At 41.7% G+C, this 24,920-nt stretch overlaps 1 protein-coding gene across 1 annotated transcript in view; it reads right to left on the reverse strand.

The window, feature by feature from the left end:
• The window catches only part of ush2a (Usher syndrome 2A (autosomal recessive, mild)), a gene marked incomplete at its 3' end in the record, with an annotated part of 185,649 nt that overhangs the window by 3,183 nt on the left and 157,546 nt on the right, over window positions 1-24,920 (reverse strand). Inside the window, exons 74-89 of the mRNA XM_079339442.1 lie at window positions 23,934-24,151; window positions 23,699-23,835; window positions 12,032-12,117; window positions 11,782-11,923; window positions 11,048-11,389; window positions 10,592-10,953; window positions 10,081-10,450; window positions 9,559-9,840; window positions 9,293-9,462; window positions 7,820-8,150; window positions 2,090-2,311; window positions 1,816-1,908; window positions 1,501-1,646; window positions 1,253-1,371; window positions 819-917; window positions 542-718 (exon numbers count right to left, since the gene is read on the reverse strand). Coding sequence (XP_079195568.1) covers window positions 542-718; window positions 819-917; window positions 1,253-1,371; window positions 1,501-1,646; window positions 1,816-1,908; window positions 2,090-2,311; window positions 7,820-8,150; window positions 9,293-9,462; window positions 9,559-9,840; window positions 10,081-10,450; window positions 10,592-10,953; window positions 11,048-11,389; window positions 11,782-11,923; window positions 12,032-12,117; window positions 23,699-23,835; window positions 23,934-24,151 — 3,296 coding nt within the window. The remainder of the gene's footprint in view (window positions 1-541; window positions 719-818; window positions 918-1,252; window positions 1,372-1,500; window positions 1,647-1,815; window positions 1,909-2,089; window positions 2,312-7,819; window positions 8,151-9,292; window positions 9,463-9,558; window positions 9,841-10,080; window positions 10,451-10,591; window positions 10,954-11,047; window positions 11,390-11,781; window positions 11,924-12,031; window positions 12,118-23,698; window positions 23,836-23,933; window positions 24,152-24,920) is intronic.

The following is a 24,920-nucleotide window of genomic DNA, read 5'->3' on the forward strand; positions in this document are numbered from 1 at the left end:
GGAGACGGAGGAAAAAGAGAACATTTGAGGTTAAAACTGAATTAAATTGTGATATTGAGAATTTGGTGGTGCACAAAGAAACACGTTTTCACTTTGTCTCCCCTGCTGTCAATCAAACTCTCTCAACTCTCAACTACGACTCAATCTGTCAGACTCACAGAGTCTCCCAATTCTCTGAAACACTCTCGACACTTTATCACATCACCTCAATCAAATTATTACCAACCTGACAGCCAAGCACATAAATTACTGTGCATTAAAGAATGAAGCATGTTGACTGAACTTTGAAAAACACTTGTGATTTATGATCATGATATCAGAAGCTTATTGCTCATTATTGTTACATGCTCCAGGCAGACAAAGTTAATTAATTGTATTCTCTGACAGTAACTGTAAACATAGAGCTTCAAAGTTGTAGTCGAATTATGTTTCATTGTAAATACAAACTTTTAAACATTGTAAGTGTGTATTTGTCCGAGTTTCCACCTCCAACAAGTTTGTAAGTTGACAGAAGATTTCATGGATGTGTTTGTCTCCTCACTTTTCTGCGATGTGCGTGGAATATGGAGGTAGCTGTAGAAGCCAGTGTAGACCCTCAGCCGGCTCTCTGTCACACTGTACTCCTTCAGGTACCCGTTGAGGGAGAAGGACTCGGTCCAGTCCAGCCAGATGACGGTCAGGTTACTGTCCACTGAGAAGGGAGACATGTACTGGGGGGCTAGAAGGAGGGGGGGGGGGGGTGGGGGAGAGAAACCGTGTTCATATCTGTCTCATGATGTGTTCGCTCAGGGGGACGAAGGACTGCACACATTAGCTACCTTCGCTCAGGGTGGTGACTGTTGTCCAGTTGGAGGCAGTACTGCCCACGTTGTTGAAACAGGCGGCTCTCAGCTGATAATTGGAGTATGGTTTAAGACCTGCAGAGATTAGTTTAGTTTGTCATTCACACACACAAAGACAACAGCACCTAAAGACAGACAGCACACTGAGCAGGTACATCTTTTTTTGTTGTTTTCTCCACCTTTCATTCTCTCTCAGTTCATTTTAAGCACAAAATAAACCCCTGCCTCTTTTAGTAGTGTTACAGTTAGAGTCTTTATAGATTTCCCAGTTTTGTATTAATAAAAGTAAAGTAAACACATTTTCAAACGTATCTGTTTATTCCCTGGGCAATATGACTTTGCTGCTTTCTTCAATAGTGTTCTGTTCTTGTGTAAATACAAATCTTGACTTTAGATGATCATGGAGTGACCTGTCACATTGTAGCTCCTTCTTTTGCCAAAAAACCTAATTTCCACTGATCCTTCTTGACAGGAGAGGAGTACAGGCTGGGGGGGCTGCGGACAAGATGATCTGAGATGTAGCTCACAGCTGGAAATAGAGAGAGATTCAGTCAATCGTGTTATGCTCTGTTTCTTGATTCACAGTCCTGACAGAAAGTCCAAAATGTTTGACCGAGACTAAGAAGACGCTGGACAATGTGGTCTTTTAAAGTCTCACCTCTCTATGACTCCATTAGGTGCCAGAGGCTCGTCCCACTCGAGCTGAATGGAGCGGGAGGTGAGGGTGACGGGCTGAGGAGGAGGCTGCTGGGCTGGTGGGGCAGCGAGGGTGCGGAGCTCAGTCAGCAGACCCTGGCTACAGCACTGTCAAAGGTTCAAATGGAGACTTCAAAGATATATAGGATTTCTTATTTTATACCACTTTTTCAATCAAATCTTTATCTCTACTGGTCTGAGTTTTTTTTTGGTTAAAAAAGTGGTGCTTGTTAAGAGGATTTTCATATTTTTCGGATTTTCGTATTAGTTGTCCTACCTGATAACATGTGCAGGCCTCCACTCCGACCCAGTACTGGGTGTAAGGACGCAAACCATGGAGAGTTTGCTGATGGGATGTTCCCTCTGACAGCTACAGGAAGGGGAATGTTTTGGGGTTTTGTGTGGTAACACACACAAATAGTCAGGAGGAGTGAGAGTAATTATTTATTTGTAGTCATTTAAAATGGATGAACTGACAAAGGAGAGAGTGCAGAAGTCTAACAGAAAAACACATCACAAGTTATAATTGACTGCAATAAGTTGTTGTGTACCAGAGTGTTGTTGTTGTTGTTGTCGTCGTCGGAGTTCAGTGAGAACACTCTGTAAAGGCTCACAATCCCATTGGGTCGGGCTGGAGGAGGGATGTTAACTACCGCTGAAGTTGCGGAAACGCGCAGGAAACTAGGCGGGCCTACACCCTCAGGTGGGGCGGGTCCTGTTCTCCCATTGGCCCAAGCACTGGCAGAAAGACCGGCTGAGTTCACTGCACACACCTGTCAGTCAGAACAGCAAAACATGATCACAAGTCAGCATCCTGTACATTTTAGATTCAATGGAACACATTTATTGTTAATTCTGGATTTATTGTATTTACTTCCCAATATTAAAAGCTTCCCTCAATTACCCAGAATCCCCCAGACTACCAAAAGATAAAGTCAATTCATCAGACCATCCATCAAAACTAACATCAGCACTGAGAGCAAAACCTTTTCAACATGCAAACTAACACCAACGTATCTGCATGACAATTACTTTTCACCTTCATCAAGGAGTTATTCTCACACACACCAAGCACACACATGCACATGGTAATCTTATTTGTGTGCTTGTGTTGGGTATAATTAGAGGGTGTACACAGCGAAGGGTCAGGCAGGGTGGAGATTTGCATGTGTAAGTCATCTGTAGCCTGTCAGAAGTGGTGCAGAAGGCAGATGGATGGGTCTGAGCTTTACTGTTCAAAGTGTGTGTGTGTGAGAGCCGTGTTGTTTGTAGCTGTGGAAGCGGGTTTGGTGCATGTGAGCGTGTGCATGCAAGAGTGTTAAGAGTTGAATTAACCTCAATAATAGTCAATTAGGCTGTGATCAATCAGGCTGATTGATCTAAGTGACAGCACAGATGGACTGAGATGGGAGAGGGGAAGAAGGAATGGAAGATGGAGCGACTAGTAAAAAGAAAGAGGAGGAGAGGAGGAAGGGTAGACAGCACCAGCAAGGAAACCAAGAGACACATTTTTGAGCTGAGCTGTTTGTTTTTCAGTTTAAATGAAGCTGCTTGGACACTGATAATTCAGTCTGTGCTTGAGTTTTTTTTTGTTTTTTTTTAGCAATACAGAGCCTCTCCGACATCACACTAAACCTTTTGCACATTGAATAAATTATTACACTCACCATAGTTTACACCTTTAAGAAATGCTTACCAATGAAAGTTAGACTTTAAATGAAGCAACATTGTTGGGTGTTATATGAACATGTTCAACATAGTTCCTGGAACCAGTAATGTACTGTATATGGAGTCTACACTATGTTGTTTAAATGAGAAGATAGTTGGTTTTAAAAGGTAACCTCACACAACCCCACTTAAAAAGAACGAGCCTCAGAGCAAAATAGTTTTTCAACTTTAAATACATTTTATAACGGATCGTTTTCTCTTCATGGTAAAAAAAAAACCTTATTCATCACATTATTTTTCGAAAAACTTTATAATGTCATTGCACATTGCAAATAATGTGTCTGACTAAGAAATATTTTTAACATAATAAAAAGAGATTTTGATATGTGTGGCCCACAGCAGCAGCTATTCAGTTTTACAGGAAGTACATACTTACATTTTGACTTTGTATTTTATGTTTTATCAAACTTTTGTGCCATTGTCTTTTGTGCAGTGGATAAAAAAAAGAGGAATGAGTGAGACAGAAGGAAGAAGGGCAGGAGTCTGTAAGAAGGAGTGTGAAAGATGGGCTGAGAGAAGAAGACAGAGGACACACGAGGAAAAAGACATGCAGAGACACTTGAATGGATCAAATTCAAATACAAGCAGTTCATCGCTCCAGGTAGACACCGGGCCTGTGAATTACAACCAACACATGATCTCTGTATTTAATTTACAAGTTGTGTTTCCCATGTGTTCGGAGGTTATTGCAGCCTGTATTGTTACTGTGAACATTTAAATACAGGTTAGGTAACTATTTGTCATGAAGCACCAACAATCTGTAGGCTTTCAATGAAAATGACATCATCAGCACCTAAAGTTGGAGCGATAAGGGTGCACTGTATGTTTTCCAACAAAGGCTTAATGTTAAAGTAACACCCCAAAAATGTAATAGGATGCTGCTCTCTGTTAATATTTTTAAAAGTGTTATCATTTTGGGAGAGAAAATATCCTTACACTCCTGAAATATAAGGTGTAAACCGGTGTAGACATGCTCCATCAGCTGGTGGAAACCCTTCGGTGTGAGAACAAACAACAAAGTCAGGCTCACGCAGAAAAAGTGTCTCAAAGACCAGCAGCTGATTGGGACCGTGAGAGCTGAGCAGGAAGCCCTTCGTCAGAAGGCCACAGAGGAGATTGCTGTCCTGCAGCAGGTTGCTTTTGAGAAGTACATCAAGTTCCAGACGGAGCTGGAAGAACTTAAAAGTCAGCTGAGCAATCACAAAGCCATCGAGGAAGCTCACAAGAAGCTGCGAGAGGCTTTTGAAGCCAGCCAAGAGAAGTTCAACGCTGAGCTCCAGCAGGATAAGGACAAGACAATGCTTCTGAAACAGCAGACTGAAAACCGCCAGCTTGAAACGGAAAACAAAGTTCTGTAATTTGCAATTAAAATTGCAGAGAACCAGGTTATAATCTGGAATTTGAACACTGAAAAAAGTGTCCTCCAACAAAAGATGGAGCAGGAGCTCAGTGGACTGCAGCAGCTCTTGATGGAGAAGGAAAGCATCCAATGTCAAGAGGAGGAGGGGCTGAAAACACAGATCACCCTTCTCATCTCACGGATGAGGAGAAGGAGCTCATGGAGCTTTCCAGTGACTAAAACAGAGGACTACGTGCTTCCAAGAAGAAAGCGAGCCAGCCATGAGGAGACCCAAGATGAGCTGTGCGTGCATGGAGGGCAACATGCCTGCTGTATCTGTGGGAACACCTGAACCTTCAGGACCTGTGGGACCTCCAGCTGAACAAACACTGCAGCTGGAACCTGTGGAGGAGGATGCCTCTGCATCTGAAGACAAGCCTCAAGAGCTACTGACGCAGATGTTGAAGATAAAACAAGCCAGACACTTCCTGGGGCTGAGAAAACCTGAATGCTGGAAGAAGAAGAAAGGACTGTCCTCCAATTTCCTACAATGTCCTACAATTTCCCTTTATAGAGTTGTTTCTTGCTTTATAATGAAGAACCTGTTGTCAAATACTAATGCGTGTGTGAAAGTTGATTAAAACAATCCATGTGTGTTGTCTTTGCACGTTTCAGTTCGCTTTCAGGTTTGTCCCAAACATTTTAGTCTGAATCAGAGTGGACCTGAAACTGAACACAACAGCTTTACTTACAGTGTTGGATGACTTTTGGAGGCTTGTCACACACTATAAGCTTAATAACATCTGACATGCAAAATAACTGTTCCTTCCCATAAATAAATGAAGCAATGTTAATAGTAGTAGCACAGTATGAAAAGCACACAGAGGTCGTATGCGTGTATACACAGTATCCCCAATGTCTTGATTCTGCTTTATATTGCAACAAAACATGAAGAACAAACTCTTGCTGTAATTGATATCATATTTTCTGCTGCAAATTATTAGGACAGAGCTCTTAGAAAGAATTCATAATGTCAGGTTAAATGGCCTGACAAAAAAAAGTGCATTAGCATCAGGCCATGTAAAAAGTTTTGTTATCAGGAACTGTGGCCTGAATTGTAGTTTTTAAGAGTTTCAAATAAATCTGCCTCCCGGTCGTACAACATTATGACTGCAGCAATAAAATATTTCTCCCCAGCAACAACCATGTTCTTCCCCTAGTAGCAACACAGTTAAAGTCTTGACGTGACTTAAAGGCTTTGGGCTTGATTAAAAAGTTTTTGCCACTTCGAACAGAGAGAAAAAGTTCAAAACTGAAGTCAGTGCGGATCACCTTGCCCTTGATCTGTTCTAAAAGGTAAAACTAATTTCTCCACCCTTATATCATCCACAGACTTTTTACTGCTCTCTCTTCTCCTCTCCTATTGGGCCGTGATTTGGCTTATTGGGCACAAAATAAAAATATACGCTGTTAAATGCCATGGCAGCAAAGGAGCCACCATGGCAACAAACGACTACAGGAAACTCTTAGGATGTATTTGAGCCTTTTTATTGGACACTTGGACTGCGGGCTCGATCGGAGTGCTCTGATTGGCCATCGGAGCGACTTGGCGGGTGCATCTACTTGAGGTGAAGGGGCTAAGTTGTGTGAAAGTGGGCAGTAATTAAAACCAAGCATAAAGCTGTCAATAGGAGCTTATGACCCAGTGTAATTAGCCTAATATGATTTCTCTCTCTGCACTGTGGTGTGCTAAACTGAACTGACTTATCGTCCTTGTGTACGACGGAAACACAGTGCGAAAAGGATGAGAGCCAAAGAGGTACACATACGGATTAACAACTACATAAAAATAAATGCACGCAGGTAAGAAATTTGACTGATAAATTGTTATGGACAGGTAGACACTGAAAAATAAAATCTTTGCTGGGAAACATAAAAGAGGGGTGTGATGGACAACTTTACGACTATTCCAAAACTTTAAGCTTTTCTTGTTGCTTCTTTCTCTGATACACACTCAACAGATGTTACATTAAATGCACACACAGACACAGAGCATTGTTGTGTACACTTGTTTATAGACATCACACACACACACACCGACACCTTGTCCATGTAGCCCAATCCTGCACCGGCAAATCCCCAGGGGACGTGTAGCGGTCACCATTAAAAGGTCTTTCCAATACAAGCTCTGTTACCAAGGGGGCTAACAGTTAATTCGATTGGCTGGCTGGTAATCAGGAAGTGGGGGGCTCTGAGGGCCCTGTGATTAATGGATCTGTTGCCCGCTCGTCATCTCCCATAGCCCCTCCCTCCCTCCCTCCTCCTGTCATAAATTAGGACCCTCGTAAATAAAGACGGCACCACAATCAGGGAAACTCAATCAATTACACAGGTTCTCTGGCCTCGGCTCGTATGTCTGACAGGCAGGAATGCTAATGTTATTGTTGCTTCCAAAGGGCTAGCCTGTCAATTAGCAAAGCAACACACAGCACAGCTGCATGAATATGAGTGGTCCATTTAACACCTGTCTGATCACTCTGCTGGTGTGTGAGTGTGTGTACGTCTCTGTTGTTGACGATGGCATGCATGATGATGATGTCAGTTAAGGTGTGTGTATGATTTGTGTGACTGTGTATGTGTGACGAGGCTTTTGTGAAGCATTTCATTGTGAAAACAGGCCACCTATCCCTCAGTGTCAGTAACATCAGATCTCATTTCCAAATGAGGTTCACAGATCACAATAAAACATCCCACTCTGTTTCCATGCAGAGGATGGAAAACAGAAGTCAGGGGAGTTGTTAAAGTTTAAAGCTACTATGTTGGCAAGCATTTTTATTGTTATTTTTCTGGAGAAGAAGCGCCCGTTCTTACCTTTTTTTTCTTGGCCTCTAATGTCTGTGGCTTCTGGATTTATGTATTTTAGATTTTTTGGAAATATTAAAAGTACTTGCTTCCATTTCTATTTCAAATATGAACAGATAATGTCAGTTAAATTTGCCAACTTGCTTTAATAATGTTAACTGAATCTAATAATAATAATGCTGAATGCTGAAATTGAATCTGTTTTCATTAATTAATAAAGAAACTGTTTTCACAGACAAAGGAGCAAATAGAAGTACAGATCTAAATTTCTACAGTTTGATATAAAAAAATCAGCTTATGTAATTTAGATTTTCTAAATAACAAATACACAAACCAAAAAAAAACATAGTACCTGGTAGTGGTATAGAGTATAAGGCTGTAGTGCTTCGTCTCTGTATGTAGTAGATGTGTTCCTGTAGACCAGTGTTGCTGCAACCTGATTGTGGGTTTCAGTGGTTTGGTCCAGCCTGCGGTACACCTCATAGTGAAGGACTCTCCCATTTGGCTGTGCAGGAGGGGACCAGGTGAGTAGAAAGGTGGTCTGTAGGCCGGTGCGTGCATCAGAACGCAGCTCTAACAGTGGTGCTGTTTGTCCAGCAGGGGGAGCCTCGAGCGTGAGTACAGATGACCAGTCACCGGAGGAGCAGCCAAGCACTGTGCAAGCCTCAACCCTCACTTCATATCTACACACACACACACACACACACACACACACACACACACACACACACACACACACACACACACACACACACACACACACACACACACACACACACACACACACACACACACACACACACACACACACACACACACACACACACACACACACACACACACACACAAAACAAAACGGTTTTGTTTAATCAACTAATAGGGGTGTAAAGATGTCTCCTGCTGTTCCTACAAAGTCCTAAATCAGAATTTAAACTCAGTCCTATGTATAAAAAAATGCATGTTTCTGTCAGAGTCATTACAAAACAAATCTGAGCAGCTGAGCAGGTGGTGTGTTGTTCATAATCACACATGAAGTTATCAACACCATGTTTAATGATCATTCATCATGATTATTTTCTTAAATATTTGTCTGTTAAACTCCAGTCAATTACAGCAGCCAAACCAACATGTTGAGGTCACTGCTTTGGGAGTGATGACAGAGAAGATTGAGAGGAAGAGGTAGAAAGAACGAGTTCAATAGATAAAAGGTCATCAGAGAGACACGGGGAGCAATCTGAAGATGATAAGACTGATGAGCTATGATCAGAACCTGATCAATTTGACACGCTCACACTTTTACACACATACACTCACACAGAAATGCAAAAACATACCGTCTTTTTCTGAGAGTAGATCCTCTATCTCTGTGTATTTCTCCACATCACATTTTTGCATTTTGATATGGGTATTGTTATCCAAATGTATTGTACAGTATATAGGGCTGTGATTATATATATATTAATTCCTCTGCGTTTGGGATTTGTAGGTTTTGTATCGTCTACCAAAGGTTTTTTTCATTGTTACCTATAGATGGGACTACTTTCCCTCTTCATCACACTTTTATCTTGTCTTCCTCCCCAGACTTTCCTCTACTACAATGCCTACTATACAAGGAAATATAAAATAATGTGGTTCATTTTTATGTTTCACTCTTTTTACTCTTTTCAGCAATGCAGTTGAACAAAAACACTAAATCTTCTTCCTTCAGGTTTCCTGTTTAAAACCCCCTACATACATATTCTTCCTGTTTATAAACAGTGCCTTCAAACACATTTCGCTGCAGAGATCAAAGAAATTGACTTTTGTGCATTCTGCTTTGACTAACCTGTGGTAAGCATCCAGCCCATGCAGAGTTGTGAGTCTGTGAGAGAAGTCAGTCTGGTCTGGAGTGAACACAGTGCTGGTGATACTGAGCTGGACCGGGTCTCTGTGATAAACAGTGTAACTAACAATGTCTCCATTAGGACGGGCAGGAGGACTCCACTCTACTCTCACCTAAAAAAAACCCACAACATAGAGGATAAACACTTCAAATTGCCATTTCAAGATGTAAGCTGCAACTCATATTGACTAAATAGATGAATGACTCACTTGGCTTGGTCCCAGAGGCGTCAGAGAAGGGAGGCCAACTCCAGAAGGAGCTGACGCATGAGTCTTTGCTGTTGCCGCTGCGCTACTCGCTGCCCCATTGCTGTTGTTTGCCCGGACAAAGTAGCTGTATTCCACACTTGGCATTAGTGTAAAGTCGTGGTAATGAGTTTCTGTTCCCACGTAGATTACTTCACCATCTCTGCGCAGTTCATACCCTGTGATGATGCCATTTGGGTTCTCTGGCGGTCTCCAGCTAACTTCGACTGACTCTGGGCCTGTGACCTTCAAAGGGACAGTCCGAAGGTCATATTAAACAGAGCTCTTGACAGCACTACCTCCTAGTTCTAATAATAATCTAAGCATTAGGAAAACTGAATAAACTGTTGAAACAGTAGAATAAGAGGTTCAATAATAAAACCTCTTCAACACTGCACAGACAATCCTGATAGACTAAAATCCCAAGATCTAGACACTGCACATTAAAATAAAAAGTTTTACTTAAACCTAAATAAACAAACACACCTTGAGGGTTGGGGCGAGCAAGAACTCGGGTGGAGCTTCCTCAGTTACAGCAGACAGAGTAGAGCTGGTGGTGCATCCACCTCTGGTACAAGCTGAAAGTACCAACTGGTAAGATGTGTGCGGCTGCAGATCCGACAACACCGTATTTCTGCCTCTTCCACGATAGGCTTCTCGGTTGTTCAGTTTTAGCACGTACTCAGTCACCTCTCCATTCTGTGTCAAAGGTTGACTCCAGGAAATGTTAATACTACTAGATGTGATGGAGTCCAGTGTTGGAGCTTGGACTGTGGCAGGTGGAGCCTCGAGAGTTGTGAAGTTTGTACAGGGGCTGGTTATGCATCCCTCAGACGTGCAGGCTGTGATCGAGTAGCTGTAGAAAAGGACACAAATAAAAGTTCATTATTGTTATTACATATTGAAAATCTTTCTGGATTTTCTGGAATTCTCAAAAAGAAACAATCAGGTGACTTTATCTCAGAAAACAATTTTTATCAGCTAATGCCAGTAATACCTATAAGTTGAGAATGGATGGAGGTCTTCATCAGTGTAGCTGAGGACAGTGGGGTCGAAACTAAATGAGAAACTGACATTGTTTCTCTGAATTCTGTATGACTGAAGGACACCGTTTGGCTCCAGAGGAGGAGTCCAGGAGATGAGTAGCTCACTGGGATGGCCCTGTAGGTGACTCACTGTTGGGGCAGCGAGACCACGAGGAGGGGCCTGTCTGGTTGTTACGGTTACCCAGGGGCTGTCGGTGTATCCAGCAGGGTTGTGAGTGCGGACACTAAACTCGTACTGCGTCCAGGGACGAAGTCCAGTCACCGTGTATGAGAGGGTGTCAGCGTGTTGTGGAGATGATTCCCTGAACAGTACCTGTTGGATATAATGTTGAACATTTCAAGCTGCAGTTTTACAGCGGTAACCTAATATTCATGAACACATTGCTCTAGTTTATCATTTCATGTACCTTTCCTCTTTCAGCACTTTCATCATTACTTCTTCCCTTCCCCACTTCAGCCACACTTCTCCCAAGTAAAAGACATTCTCTGATGGGTCCATTGGGCTGCGAGGGAAGACCCCAGCTGAGTGACACACTGTCTGGGCCAATGAAGAGAGGCCTGGGAGGGAGCTGGGAGGCAGGTGGAGCAGCTGCTGTGGTAATGTACTGTGCTGGGGTGTGTGTGCAGCCTGCTGAGGTACAAGCTTCAAGGGTTAAAGTGTACATGGTCCACGGCTCCAAACGGCGAAACAAGAAATTGCGGGATAGTCCGCTGAATTCCAGGTTACCTTCACTGTACAGGTTGTACATCTGGAAAAGACAAAGAAAACAGGAGAGAAGCACAGGACAGCAACACAGGTGCTTTTAATGACAATAAATAAAAACAGAGGAGAAAAGATGCTAACAACTGAAGGAAGAAAATAATAGGCTTCAACTGTATTTAAGTGTAGGCCTATTTAAACGTGTTCATGTTTGTGCTAATAAAGCCCTTTATACATACACACTCCTGAAACGCTGTTTGCGTTCATATACACGCCCCACCCAATACATCTCATGACATTTTAGGAGTGTTTGCTTGTTTCCATGTGTTGACATGTCATTGGAATCAATCAGCTGTTTCTGCTGAAATATTTAAACCGCCCTGCTGTATCTGCTAAATGCTGTGTGTACATTTCGGTACATGTTCTGTGTGTTCTACGTACCGTTATGATTCCATTGGGAGCCGCCGGCTGATCCCAGCTCAGCAGTAATGCCCTGCCCTGCTCTCGCTGCTCCACAGTGAAGTTAGCCAGGCCAGCTGGAGAAGCCTCCAGGGTTCTGGTGCCAACCCACAGACTGGACACGCTACCTGGAGGATTACAAAAGATCGAGACTTGATGAAATTGTACAATGCTTGTAGCATATATTATTTATTCATTGAATTTGTTGAAACAGTTGCTTTTTGCACTCAACCTACCTGCCATGTTCACAGCTTCTACTCGTAGATTATACTGACTGTGTGGTTCAAGACCGTAGATTGTTGCTTCAAGGACCGAACCCTGAAAGACAAGGAGGGACAAAGGTATGGACACAAGGGATATGTGTAAGTCATTTGGAAGAGAGAAGAGATAAATGAACGTTTGGGAAAGAGTTAAAAGGAGAAACAAAATAGTGCAGGGTTGTAGTGGACTGGGGATGTGAGTACTGAGCCGAAGCAAGAGAAGAGAGCAAGTGGAAATTAGTTACACAAACAAATCCGGCATGAATAAAAACCAGTGCATTACTCATTAAAAGGGAAAGGAGCAGTGAAACAATGGCAGGCTAAGATGACATGACATGGGATTTGTGATATCAACATTTCAACATACAGGCTCGGCCTCGGTAAAGTAAGTAGACACAAGAGAAGTGGCAGAGACAGAGAGACTGGCAGGCAGACAGGCGTCCCTTATGGGTGAATTCAAAGCTTCCAGATTGAGTGTTCATGTCACACATGCACCCTTTCATATCACACACACACAAAAACACAGAGACGCAGGCGGAGCGAGTCTGCCAGTAGCTTTAGGCAGTGGGACCAAGCCCAACACCCTGGCAGACACAGGGGCAGTGTGTGTGTGTGTGTGTGTGTGTGTGTGTGTGTGTGTGTGTGTGTGTGTGTGTGTGTGTGTGTGTGTGTGTTACGGAGGGAGCACCATTTACTAATTGATAAGAGACACACTGTTGTTTCAAAAGGCCCTGGCGTGCGATGACATGGTAGTTGGGGAGCACGAGGCTCCAGGATATAGCAATTGTTTGTTTGCTTTCTTTTATGACTGTGAGCTTTAAAGCAGCTTTGAGAGTGATGTGTCTCTCTGTTTATGTGTGAACATTTTTGTGTGAATGTACAACACAGGAGGCTATATTTTTCATGTGTTGAGTCTGCAGTTTTGTGCCCTGCGCTTTCACATAAGTAAGCATATGTAAAGAGATTAACTGGTAACCCACTTCAATGCAGGCAAGAGGATCAAAAAGGCTCCAACTCAAACTGAATCGAATGAAAACCCTGACAAATCACCGTAGCGTGGCACCAAGGATGAACTGTCTGAACAACACGCAGAATGCATGTATTCACTGTTTTCATGTCTGCGAGCCAACGTGTTTTTCAACCACAGTAAAATAGGATTAATAAGCCCCTAGACACTTAGACACAAGCTAAATCCTCCTGCAAATCACAACACTTCTGAGGAGAGAGGGAGGGAGAGAAATTGGGAGAGAGGGAGAGAAAGAGATAGAAAGAGAACAGCACGACTTAGAAATAAAGGCAGAATGAAAAAAGAGATAGGAAAAACACTAAATATATATCTTAGTAAAGCGTAGTAGTACATTGAATATGAAAGGGGGGGAAGAGTTCAGTTACTGGTGTAGGAATAGAGAAAGAGTTACAGAAGTAAGTCTGAGAAAGAATAGGACAAATAGGAGAGATTGAGTGAATAGGTAAAAAAAAAGAAGAAAAAAAAAGATGGAAAAAGGCTCATGAGGGAGAGCATAAAGATAGATGTTGCAAAAGGGAGAGACGGATTAAGTGAGCGAGAATGAGAGATCTCTCTACCTTAAAAGCCAGTGAAATATGTGAGGCATGTGCCCTATAAAGCGGTTAACATATGCACATTGTCAATAGCAGCATCTGGCGCTGACTGCTTTTATAGGAGCGTGGAGACTCTGCTACACGCCTCTAGATGGCAATAGATTCAAACACTTTATCACTGAAACACAACACATTAACAGCCTGTTCACACACACACGCACACACACTTAGACACAAAAATACACAAATGCTCAACAATCAAGCACCATGAAATTCACCACCTCAGTCTGCTAACTGCACACAGACAGACACGTAGACAGGCAGTAATCAAATGCTGCAACACTAAAACACACTACTATTACATTACATTAACAGCTCCCTCAGTAACTGTTTCTCCCTCATACATACACATGTGCAGACACACAAAAACAAGCACTTTCACAGTATCCTAAATCACCTATTATAAGGACACTGTCGGCAAACGCATACACTGACAACTAATACAGAAACTAATCATGTTCACATTGAATTTCAAACTTATTTTTTAAGGTTTCTGTCACGTCAAAAAAACAAAGATGCTGATACTTGTTTTGATACCACAGCTACAAAAAGCAAAGTCCTGGACTCCCAATGAGTGATTTCTTGTGTTTCATTACCAAAAACGAAAAAATAAATAGATGCAAACTCATGCACTCTAGCTAAATTGAATAATTGCATAAACTAAATTGCATAAAGGTTTTGGAACTGAAATGTTGTCAACTTTTTACTCCCTCTTTGACCTTTTTGTTTGAAAAGGTAATTAAAAACACACAGTATTGAACATTTTGACAACCTTAAACTGAGCATCTGACCTTGTGTACATTTAAACAGTGAGGGCTTCATGTGATGGTTGTGGTTCCATTTTTTTAGGCAAAAGTTCAATTGAAATTGTGCTAGGTACTTATGGTCTTTGTTGTAGTATTTGATTCAGATTATATTACAATGTTTTTTTTAAATTTCTGCTGCAGCATTAGTCATATTAAAGCAAGTGAGCAAAAAAAAAAACATGTTTCATGTCAACCTGAGACCACAAGGAAAAGCTAATATGTAAGATCTGACAGCCAAAGGTTCTCGTGAACCTCAATTGTGTGTGCTTGAGAAAGTGTGTGTGGATGATCAAAGTCACTAGTTAATCATGCCAAATGCAAAAGAACAGAGGGGGAAGCAAGAAGTCAAAAGAGAGAGAGAGTAAGGGGGGAGAACAAGAGAGATTTGCACAGAGATGAAGGAAAGAAGGTGTAAACAAGACAGGGAGAGAAAGGGAGACAACGACAGGGGAAGAAGAGAAGAGGTCTTACTAATTTATACATTAAAGAGCCCTCAGATCTTACATGGTTCAACACAACTTAGCATTGAGGGCCAGGAAACAATCTATTCAATCTTTTATTTCCTCATTCTGTGTTCTCTTTGGTGTGTGAGCGGAGCTGCAGCAGGGGTCCTCTGGACAGTGTGTGTGTGTGTGTGTGTGTGTATTTTTCTGTATGTGTAAACTGTATGAAAGGATCTGCGTGCACGTGTGCTCCTTGAGTAAATATATCGGTATCAGTGTGTATTTCTATGCATTTGCAATTTATCCTAACAAGCCTGCATCTGCATGAATCATATTTTGCACCCATGTCCCCAGAAGTGTGTTGTGAGTGTGTATTTAGTGCACAGCGGTGTGTGTGTGTGTGTGTGTGTGTGATATTCAGGTGGAGAGGCATGGTGCAGCCGGGGGGACAGTGTGTGATACTAATTAAGAATAACCATGTGTATTTGTCAAAAGAATTATGCTGATTATCTCACAAAGGCCCCAGCACTGGGCCCCGCAGAGAGACCGAGACAGAGAGACGGACCTACATTAGCATATGGCTCCACACACACACACACACACACACACACACACACACACACACACACACACACACACACACACATTGCCCCAACTCTTTCAAGCATGCAGGAGTACAGGTAAAAGCAGAGTAAGTGCCTAAGAACATACATGAAAGAAGCACGCCTAATGATAGGTGAACAGGGTCCAACTGGTCTGCCTCAGGGACGTTTCCCTCCACAGGCCTTCTCTGGCCTCTCTGCTCTGTCATATTAAGTCCTGGAGAGATAATAAAGCACCATGCTGGGTTGCCTTTTCTTCTGGGCCTTAGTTCACTGAGAGGGTTGTGCAAACATGCCACGATCACATATGATTCAATACAGTCCAGCTCAAATCAATTCTGCACAATACAGTCCAATTCAAATCAATTCTTTGGTCCAGTCCATTAGTACAAGCTGTGTCCTGACTGGCCCTTTGAGAGCAGTAATTGTTTTTGGAGGTTTCTGAGGTGAGCCAGTGCACCACACGCTGCTCTCTCGCACCCCATGCCAAGCTCTCAAGCCAAGTTTGTGTGAGTGTGTGTTCATGTATTTATGTGTGTATGCCTAATCTAATGCTGCTGAAACAATTGCCCTATGTCTGTTTGCAAATGCCCTGCGTGGGTGTCCCTGCTAGTCAGTGTGCGTTAGACAAACCCTGACACATTCAGACGTTTGTGTGACACACTTACACACAGACCCACAAACACACAGAGTGCCATCAGGCATGTGTTTTGTCTGTGGCCAGCACAGACAGAGAGAGGGACTGCAGGGGTCTGGAAGAGGCGTGCCCACTTCACACCGACAGTCATGATTGGCTTCGGCAGCTCTAGACCCCATGAACAGCTTATTTGGTGTGCATATATTTGTGTGCGTGTGTGTGTGTTTATCTTAGACACCACCTGAATTTAAGCATGCACATGTTTGCATGTAGTTTTATCTTAGCTAAGTTTCAACGGTCACAGCCACTCCTTCAAGGAGATAAAGAAAAAATCATTCTTAATTACATTCATAAAATAGATTTAATAAAAAAACAGTAAAAGTTTTGATAAAGCACTGTGAAGCCAGATGTTTCTTCAATCATTCTTTTTAAGCTAAGGTAAAGTTTAGTAAAACTACAAAGAGCAGAGGTTGCTTTTTGGGCAGCTGCAGCTTGTTTGAGACTAGACTAGAGATATTCACTAAAAGTTTTCACTTGTGGACCGAAGACCAACCAATGTCCAACTATAAATTTGATGTATTTTCCAATAAGGTCCTGTCTATAAATTCATTGAGTATCTCTTTGTTTTTAACTTTGTTCTATCTTTTGCTGATTGTGCTTATCTTACTGTTCAGTAATATAAGTGTGACTATGGGCGGCATATTCCACTTGATGGAGGGCTGTGGATCCAAAAGGAAACATATATTAGTTTCGACATGTATTTAGCTGCACTACTTTGTATCCATGTTATCTTGAAACCCCTTACATTAAGATATTGAACATAATGCAGAAGGCTAAATTTACACACAAAAACAGGATGTAACCCAAAAACGTGACAATGATTGAGTCTGAAGTTTTCCCAAACCCACCATACACTAGAGTTGAATGGTCTCAGTCATCACATACTTTTTTTTTTATCTCCCTTACGTCTAAGTTGTCACACTCAGCGTTCCTCTAAAGTGATGACCATCATATGGCAGTTGCTGCACTAAACATCCATTAAGACAAGTGGAGAGCACTACACTGGATGGTGTGGCCTCTCCACAGGCAGACACACAATAACACAAAACCTGTCATTAGAGAGCGAAAAAGACAGACAGAAAGAGAGAGAGAGAGAGAGAGAGAGAGAGAGAGAGAGAGAGAGAGAGAGAGCACATGTGAAGGGAGGGAGGAAGAGGAACTGGAGAAGAACCCCTTGAACAAACCTTTAAGACAGTGAGACAGAAGAAGAGGCGATGGAGGGGGGAGCAACAATGGTGGATGAGAATAACATAAAAACTGTAATTTGTGACAGAGGAAGAGAAAACACAGATAGGAATATAGTGATGGAGTGATAGAGGGAGGAGTTGCGAAAAACATGAGGGGACAGAGAGAGAGATTGCAGTGGAGAGAAGAGGGAGTGTTGCAGACTGATTATTTAGCTGTTTATGCAGAAGGCTGAGGACCCTCCAATCAGAGATTGGGACCTCTAACTAAGGGGTCTGATAGGCCGAGGGCCCAACGAACTCTGCATCAGAGTCTCCTTATTCTCTACTTTAATCCTTCCTTCCTCTCTTCACCTGTGTCCTCTCCCCCCTCTTAGCCTCTCTCCTCACCCTCTGTGCACTCATCTCTGCATTTCTCTCCCCCCACCACTCCTTTGTCTCGCTCATTTGTTAAAGGGTGTCACTGAGAGCAAGGGCAAAGTCTTGTCTTTCCTTTTTTGAGACCATCCTATGTCTTCCACATTTTTTCTGTGGTGGTTAAGCGACACAAAGACGTTGGCTGTACATAAATTAAAGCAAGGACTTCTAAATGAAGTTTGGCAAATTTGGCTGAAAAACAAACATGTTTTTGTGCCCGAACCTTGATGTGTGCCAGGAAACAGGCTAAGACTCAAGAGACTGAAAAAAAGCCTTGCAAATAACTCTCCATAACTACAATTTGTATTCAACACTTTAGGTTCCATAGGGAGATTGTTGGACCATAAAGGTTTGTTGCTGGGACCTTTGATCAGTGTGTCAAGGACTACAGCCTCTGGGGCACCCACCCATTCACTGAGTTAAACCGCCACCCCAAATAATATCTCTAAAGTGTTCCAACTTGCTCTATACGTGACATGAGTTAAAAGTCCCATATTCTGCTGTTTCTGGTTTTATCTGCTCTTCAGTGTGTTTTCCAGGTGTCTTGAGCATGTTTAGGCACATCTGTTTGCAAAAACTCAAAGTTCAAGGAAATGTAACTTCTCCTACCTTCTCCTGTTAGCAGTAGCCACAAGAAACGCTCTCTAGCCCCCCTCGTTATAAATGTGCGGTGTGACATCACAAAACAAAGACGTCACTAATCCAAGCCCATTGGCTCGTTTTAGGAAGCACACGCTCCCCTCGGACTGACTGTAGCATTCCCAATATGGTAAAAGGTGCGGGAAATATCCTAGAACAAAGCCGAACGAACAAACACTGGCAGATGAGAGAGCCTGCCTGGAGCACCAGTACATGAAAACAGACCCTTTTTTTAACATTAGTGATTGTTAAAGTACTTTAGGAGACATAAATTAGATATATGAACACCAAAAAGGGCATAATATGGGACCTTTAACATGTGTGTGCTGGTCTAATTATCAGTGCTATTGGTGATGCTTAAACGTTTGACTTGCATATAAGCTGATATTTTTTTTTAAAACATGCTCACTGAAGATCGAAGCACAATAATATGTAAATGAAAAAACATGATGCAATATACATTATGACATACATAAATGTTTCCTAATTATTCATTTATATTCCTACTGTTTACATCATGTGATTAACTCTATTATTATTTGTTTGCCTCTCATCATTTAACACAGACCGTTCATGTCTAAGAACACAAAACGTGTTTTGATGACATGTCCATACGTTAAAACATCTCACCACTGCTTCAATACACACGTTCTGTCTGAAAGCTGAACACACAGGCACACAAACACACATACTGAAACATCATGTCAGCTTCAAGACACAGTTCACCGGCTGGCCCTCGCTGTCCTGCTCCCTCTGACGGGCCCTTAATGGTAAGCTAACAGATTGTAAACATGCTGCTAGCTCTCTCCCTTTCTTTCTCCACTTTATGTATTAATCACACACTCTTTCCTTAGAACTCCTCCTCCCTCTATCCAGCTATCTTCTCTTCCCTCACCTCTTTCCCCCCCTCCTTCACTTAATTCTCCCCGATCTATCCCCATCCCTCCTTACCTCCTTCCTCTCTCTCTCTCCCTCTTGCTTTTCCTGGGATATTTTTTAAACAATGTGTCCTTCATGTACGGTTGGTTACGGGGTGTACAGAAGGACATCATTAGCGCTGGTGGTTAAGCTGTAATTTACACCATTACCGAGGTAGGGGCCATTTTTATTGCCTAGTAAATTTCAGCTCTGAAATATTTAGACCATATGGCTCAATTTGTGTAATAACCTTAATTTCCAAGCACCCTTCAGCTCCCTTCAGCGCCGGCTGTTGTTGGCGGATGGTCGGAGTAGTGTGTGTATACAATCATTTGTGTGTGCACGATATTGGCTTGTAGCACACACTCACTCATTCTCACAAACCATAGACACAGCAAAAAATGTGAACGCATATTCTACACATAACCTGCTACATTCACATCACACATCTCTTCCACACGCTCTCAAAGATTCATTCATTCACACACACACACGCGCGCACACACACTCACGCACACACTTACACACACACAAGCACAAGTATGTATGCATGGTGGTAGCAGATTAATAGGGTGTCAGCTTGTGTTTGGGTGAGGGAGCGTCAGGCGTCGGCCAGATGGTTCTCAGGGATGATGACTGTCAGGGGTCCTGCTCTGATCAATGGGATGTATTAATACACAACACGCGCACACACACACACAGACACGCACATCGTTGAGCACACACACACACACAAATAAAAAATATGTTATGCATGCACAAAGGCACACATGCAACCATATTCAGACACATGTATCCACACAGAGTTAAACACAGCCACAAACCTTTATATGTATGAACGTGGTATAACTTTAACAGTGATCCCAAGGGCCACAGTGTAACATCTGGAAAAGCAAAGGGAGAGAAAAAAAAGGACAGAAGAGTGGAGAGGAGAGGTGGTAGGCAGGGAAATATGGGTAGCTGGAGGATTTAAAAAAAATTGGAAGGAGGGGAAAAAAATCAGTATGCAGTGATGGAAGAAGGAGACACTGGAAGAGAAAATAGAGGAGCAAATAGTAAGAGAAGAGATCAGAGATAACAAAGGGTTAAAAGTGGAAAAGGAACAACAAGGTTGGAGAAATTATAAGATTGAAGGAAATGGAAACATTATCGATATTAAAGGTGGGGTGGAAGAAAATGCAGAGAATAATAAGGAAGGAATAAGAGGAGAGAGAATCCAGGGCTTAAGGAGGAGAGAATGGGAAGAAATGATATGGAAAGAAGAGGAGGATGCTAACTACAAAAGAAGGGAAAAGACTGAAAGGATGAAAGACTTGAAACTGTTGGGTGGACAGAGAAAAGGCCAGGGGCAGAATATGAAGTCTCTCTAGTTTTTCCTATTGTAGCGCCTGGTCAGATTTTTTTAAGCAAAATGTTCTCTGTATGCCATAATATATATATATATATATATATATTATGCCATAATATATATATATATATATATATATTATGCCATAATATATATATATATATATATATATATATATATATATATATATATATATATATATATATATATATATATATATATATATATAGTAAATAAAATGTCAATAAAACCTGATAAGCTCTAAGGAGAAATAAGCAGACCCTGTGTACAATGATCTAGGATGTACAAAAAATGCAAACAGGAAGGGATGGATTTAAGTACGATAAAAGAATGAACTCAAGAGTTGCAGTGGGTTACATTCATGAGAGGACGAGGAAGGATAGAAGACATACATTAATAAAGAGAAAACAGAAGAGAAGTAAAGGAACAAAGAAGCAAAAAAGACAACTTGACAGGGTTGTTTTAGTGACTAACATGTCTGTCAGAAAGATGTAAGGCACAGAGAGTGAATTTGTGTGTGTGAGAGACAGTGTGTGTGTTTGCCAGGCAGTGTGTAGGGGTCTAGTGAGGCAGGCCGCCTGCGCTTCATACCCTCATTCCGTCCGATTGCCATGACGACCCCATTAATCAGCCAAGCTGGCACAGAGCAAGGTTCCCAGCCCCAGATCAATATACACACACAAATACGCACATACCGAACGGACACACAGACACACACACAAACACGCGCACACAAATACACAAACAATTTACCCCAAAACACAAAGTAGGGTAGTTCAGTCGACATTTAAGACTAAAAAATGTAAGTAAGCATGTCAGAAGAAGTGTGTATGAAGCTTCTATCATGAACAAAAACAGACTTTTAATGCCTGCTCAATCCATATTGTAAAACAAGTGTGCTGATATTATACATTATCATAAACATGTTGAATCACTTGTGTTTTAATTCATTCGTTAGCATATAAAAACAGATCCCATGAAGAAAACCTGCCTGAACATTGTGCTCCAGTGACCCATCACAACCTTAAATCTCTCTGTACATGTGGCCTCTGTCAGAATGGTAACCTGTGATGGCTTGTGGAAAACGGTGTTCATTTGAGGCTGCAAAAAGAGGCATTGTGTATTTATAGAGTTTATATTTTTAAAACTACAATTAAGTTTGTGTCCAATGTCCAATACACCCCAGTTATGCTGAGCAATGTTTAATAAGCTGTCAGACTTTCATTCCCTTGTGAATTTTTTTTTGGTTAAAAGACAAAAAAGTCCACCTGCATACAACTTGTTATGGCTTCTCCTAGGGGAATCATTTTAACTCACTGCCTGTCCTCTGTTTTTTTAAATTACATACAAAATTGACATCCAGATAACAAACATGTGCACCATATTTACAAAAAAAAAAAAAAAGATTTTTGGCATCTTTTCTAAGAGCACAAAGTCATCTCTTTTCAAGTTTGCTCAGAACTTTCTCATTTGTCACATTCTTTGTGCATCTCTAAACAACGGAGCGCATGTGGCGAAGGCAACGGCGTGACAAATGACCACAACCAAAATAAGTCTATGCCATGTCAATGAGCTCTCCACACACACACAGACACACACACACACACACACACACACACACACACACACACACACAGAGTGTTCCATATCAATGAGAAGGTGAAAGGTCTCCATTTACATCTTGTATTAATTATGAGTGACAAGCCAAAGGTCACAGAGGAAGAAGAGGCCACTGGTATGGACAGAATACAGATCTATACTTCTACCTTCTCTCCTCTTCTCTCTACTTTCTCCTTTCCCCCGATCTCTCCTCCTAATGTTCCTTCACTTTTGTTTTCTGACCCCCTTCCATGCTTTTTTTGGGGTCTCACTTTTTCCTTCTCTTCTCACTCATTTCTTCTTCGCTCTGCCAATCTACCTCTGTGTCTTTTGGCCACCTTCCCTCTTCAAGTGTGTGTGTGTGTGTGTGTGTGTGTGTGTGTGTGTGTGTGTGTGTGTGTGTGTGTGTTAAACCATTAAAGGAAGAATAAGGATGAGGAAAGAGGAGAGATAGATTTTTATCCTTGGATCTCTATTTTGTTTGACAATGTTATTCTTTCTCTTTTCACAAATAAAAGGCAAAAAACCCAAATAGGTGTGAATTGTGTGCAGAATGCTGGCCATAGATGGGAACATATTGCAGTTTTTGGTGGTGAGTCAAAACATGTGTTTGCTAGCCTACTCAGCTGCCAACACATATTTTGACTATGTGACACCCATTGAAAGAAGTATATGTTTAAGTCTGTCTGTGAGCATGTGTGTGTAAGATTGTTTTGAGTGGCCATTCTTGTACTTGAGTCCTCTGTAAAAAAAAAATTGTGCATGGTACAAAATTGCGGGGAGGGCCCTGGGGAAAGGCAGGACATGAGCAGTGTGTGTGTGCATGTGTGTGTCTTTAGGCCCCTCACTGGCAAACAGATGGCACAAGCACCACAGGTAGAGTCCACATTTCTTCACATGCATCACAAATGACAATAAACACAAATACACACACTTTTCTTTTGTGTTCTTTTCTTTTTTGGGGGGTATGACATTTCAACTCAGTAGTTGAAGGGATGCCTAACAGAAAATGTTATGAAAGAGCTCAACTGACCTATTTTCTGTCCATTTAATCTGTTCTGTTAATGCATTTATTTGTGATATTCATGGTACTTTGATGTGTGTGGGTTTTTGTGGTAGGGAGAAATTGTTAATGCTGAATAACTACTACTACCCTACTGCACGTATACACGCATGAACGCACACACATACACACAATACCAATATACAGTATATCATTTGCATCCGTTTATTTATTTATAAACAGATGTATTTATTTAATAAAATATATTCAAATTTGCATATCTGAGTGTGCTTAAATATAAATGTTTATATGGTCAAAAAAGTGTGTATGTGTGTGTTTTACCTCCACAGTGAGAGCAGTAACAGCAGTGGAGTTGAGCGTTGGATCCTGTTGATGCTTCTTGTAAACCAGTCTGTAATGAGAAATGAGACCGTTGGGCTGCTCTGGTTCTCTCCATTTCAGGTGGGCTGAGTATGCGCCTGTAAAAGTACACAACATATGGAAATGTTGGAAATGTCACAGTAATTCAAACTACAACAATTCTAGCGGTCCAGTGTTTGTGTCTCTCTAAGCTCACCGGTAGGTGTCACAGCAGGAGGAGCCATATCTTGTGGTTCAGCCTGTAATGTCTGAGCTAAAGCCCACAGGCTCAGGACTGAGCCCTTAGAGTTGTGGGCACGAAGCCTGTACTGGAAGAATGTGAATGGTCGTAGTGCTGGGCTCGCATCAACAAAGTCAAGAGGCCCACTGGACCAGATGAAAACCAGCAGCTCCTCCTCGGTTTCTACTGGACGCCTATCAACAAACAAACAAATCATCATCATCTTTAGTCCCTACAGCACAAATGACGGGCACAAAAGCACATTTATTTTGAAAATGTGTGACTGTTATTTTAACATACGTTAGATAAAAATAAGCCTTCATTTGTAACTTGAATTATTAAGCTAGTGCAATGAATCTTTGTATATCTACATTAAACTAAACTTAAGTTGCGGTTGAAACAAAGAGAACTGTACTCCTCAAGTGTATCCCCAAACAATTTTTTTAAGCATATTAAGAGAACAAGAAAGAATCATCCTAACTTTAAGTGAAACTTCAAATAAAAAATGTAACATCACGTCTTCAACATCATGTGTAAGTCACTGGCTGATGCAAGCATCCTGATGTCTTGGTAAGCCCCTCTGTCTGTGATTACCTCTGGCTTTCAGGTGTGAGTTTGAGAGACAGAAAGAGAGAGATTTTCTGTTTTTATCCAAGTCCCTGTCTGCTTGAGTCTGATCATGCCAGGTGTGTCAGTGTTTGTGTGTGTGTGTGTGTGTGAACTGCTATGCTAATGTGTGTTTCCTGAGGACTTAAAGGGCTTAGTCTGGTCTGACCCTGCATACAGATCACACACTCTGGTCAACAAGCAGACCACGACCTTCAGCATGCATTAATACACACGCGCAGATACTGGCACAAAGTCCAAAGATTGGAAGGCAGACATTTGCCTGAAAACACTTCCTCAAAACTTTAACAGTTTTCTGTTTGTGAAGTTCATCTTTATAATAATAAATACAGAACA

Source organism: Symphodus melops (genome assembly GCF_947650265.1).
Source record: "Symphodus melops genome assembly, chromosome: 3".
Taxonomy (NCBI): domain Eukaryota; kingdom Metazoa; phylum Chordata; class Actinopteri; order Labriformes; family Labridae; genus Symphodus; species Symphodus melops.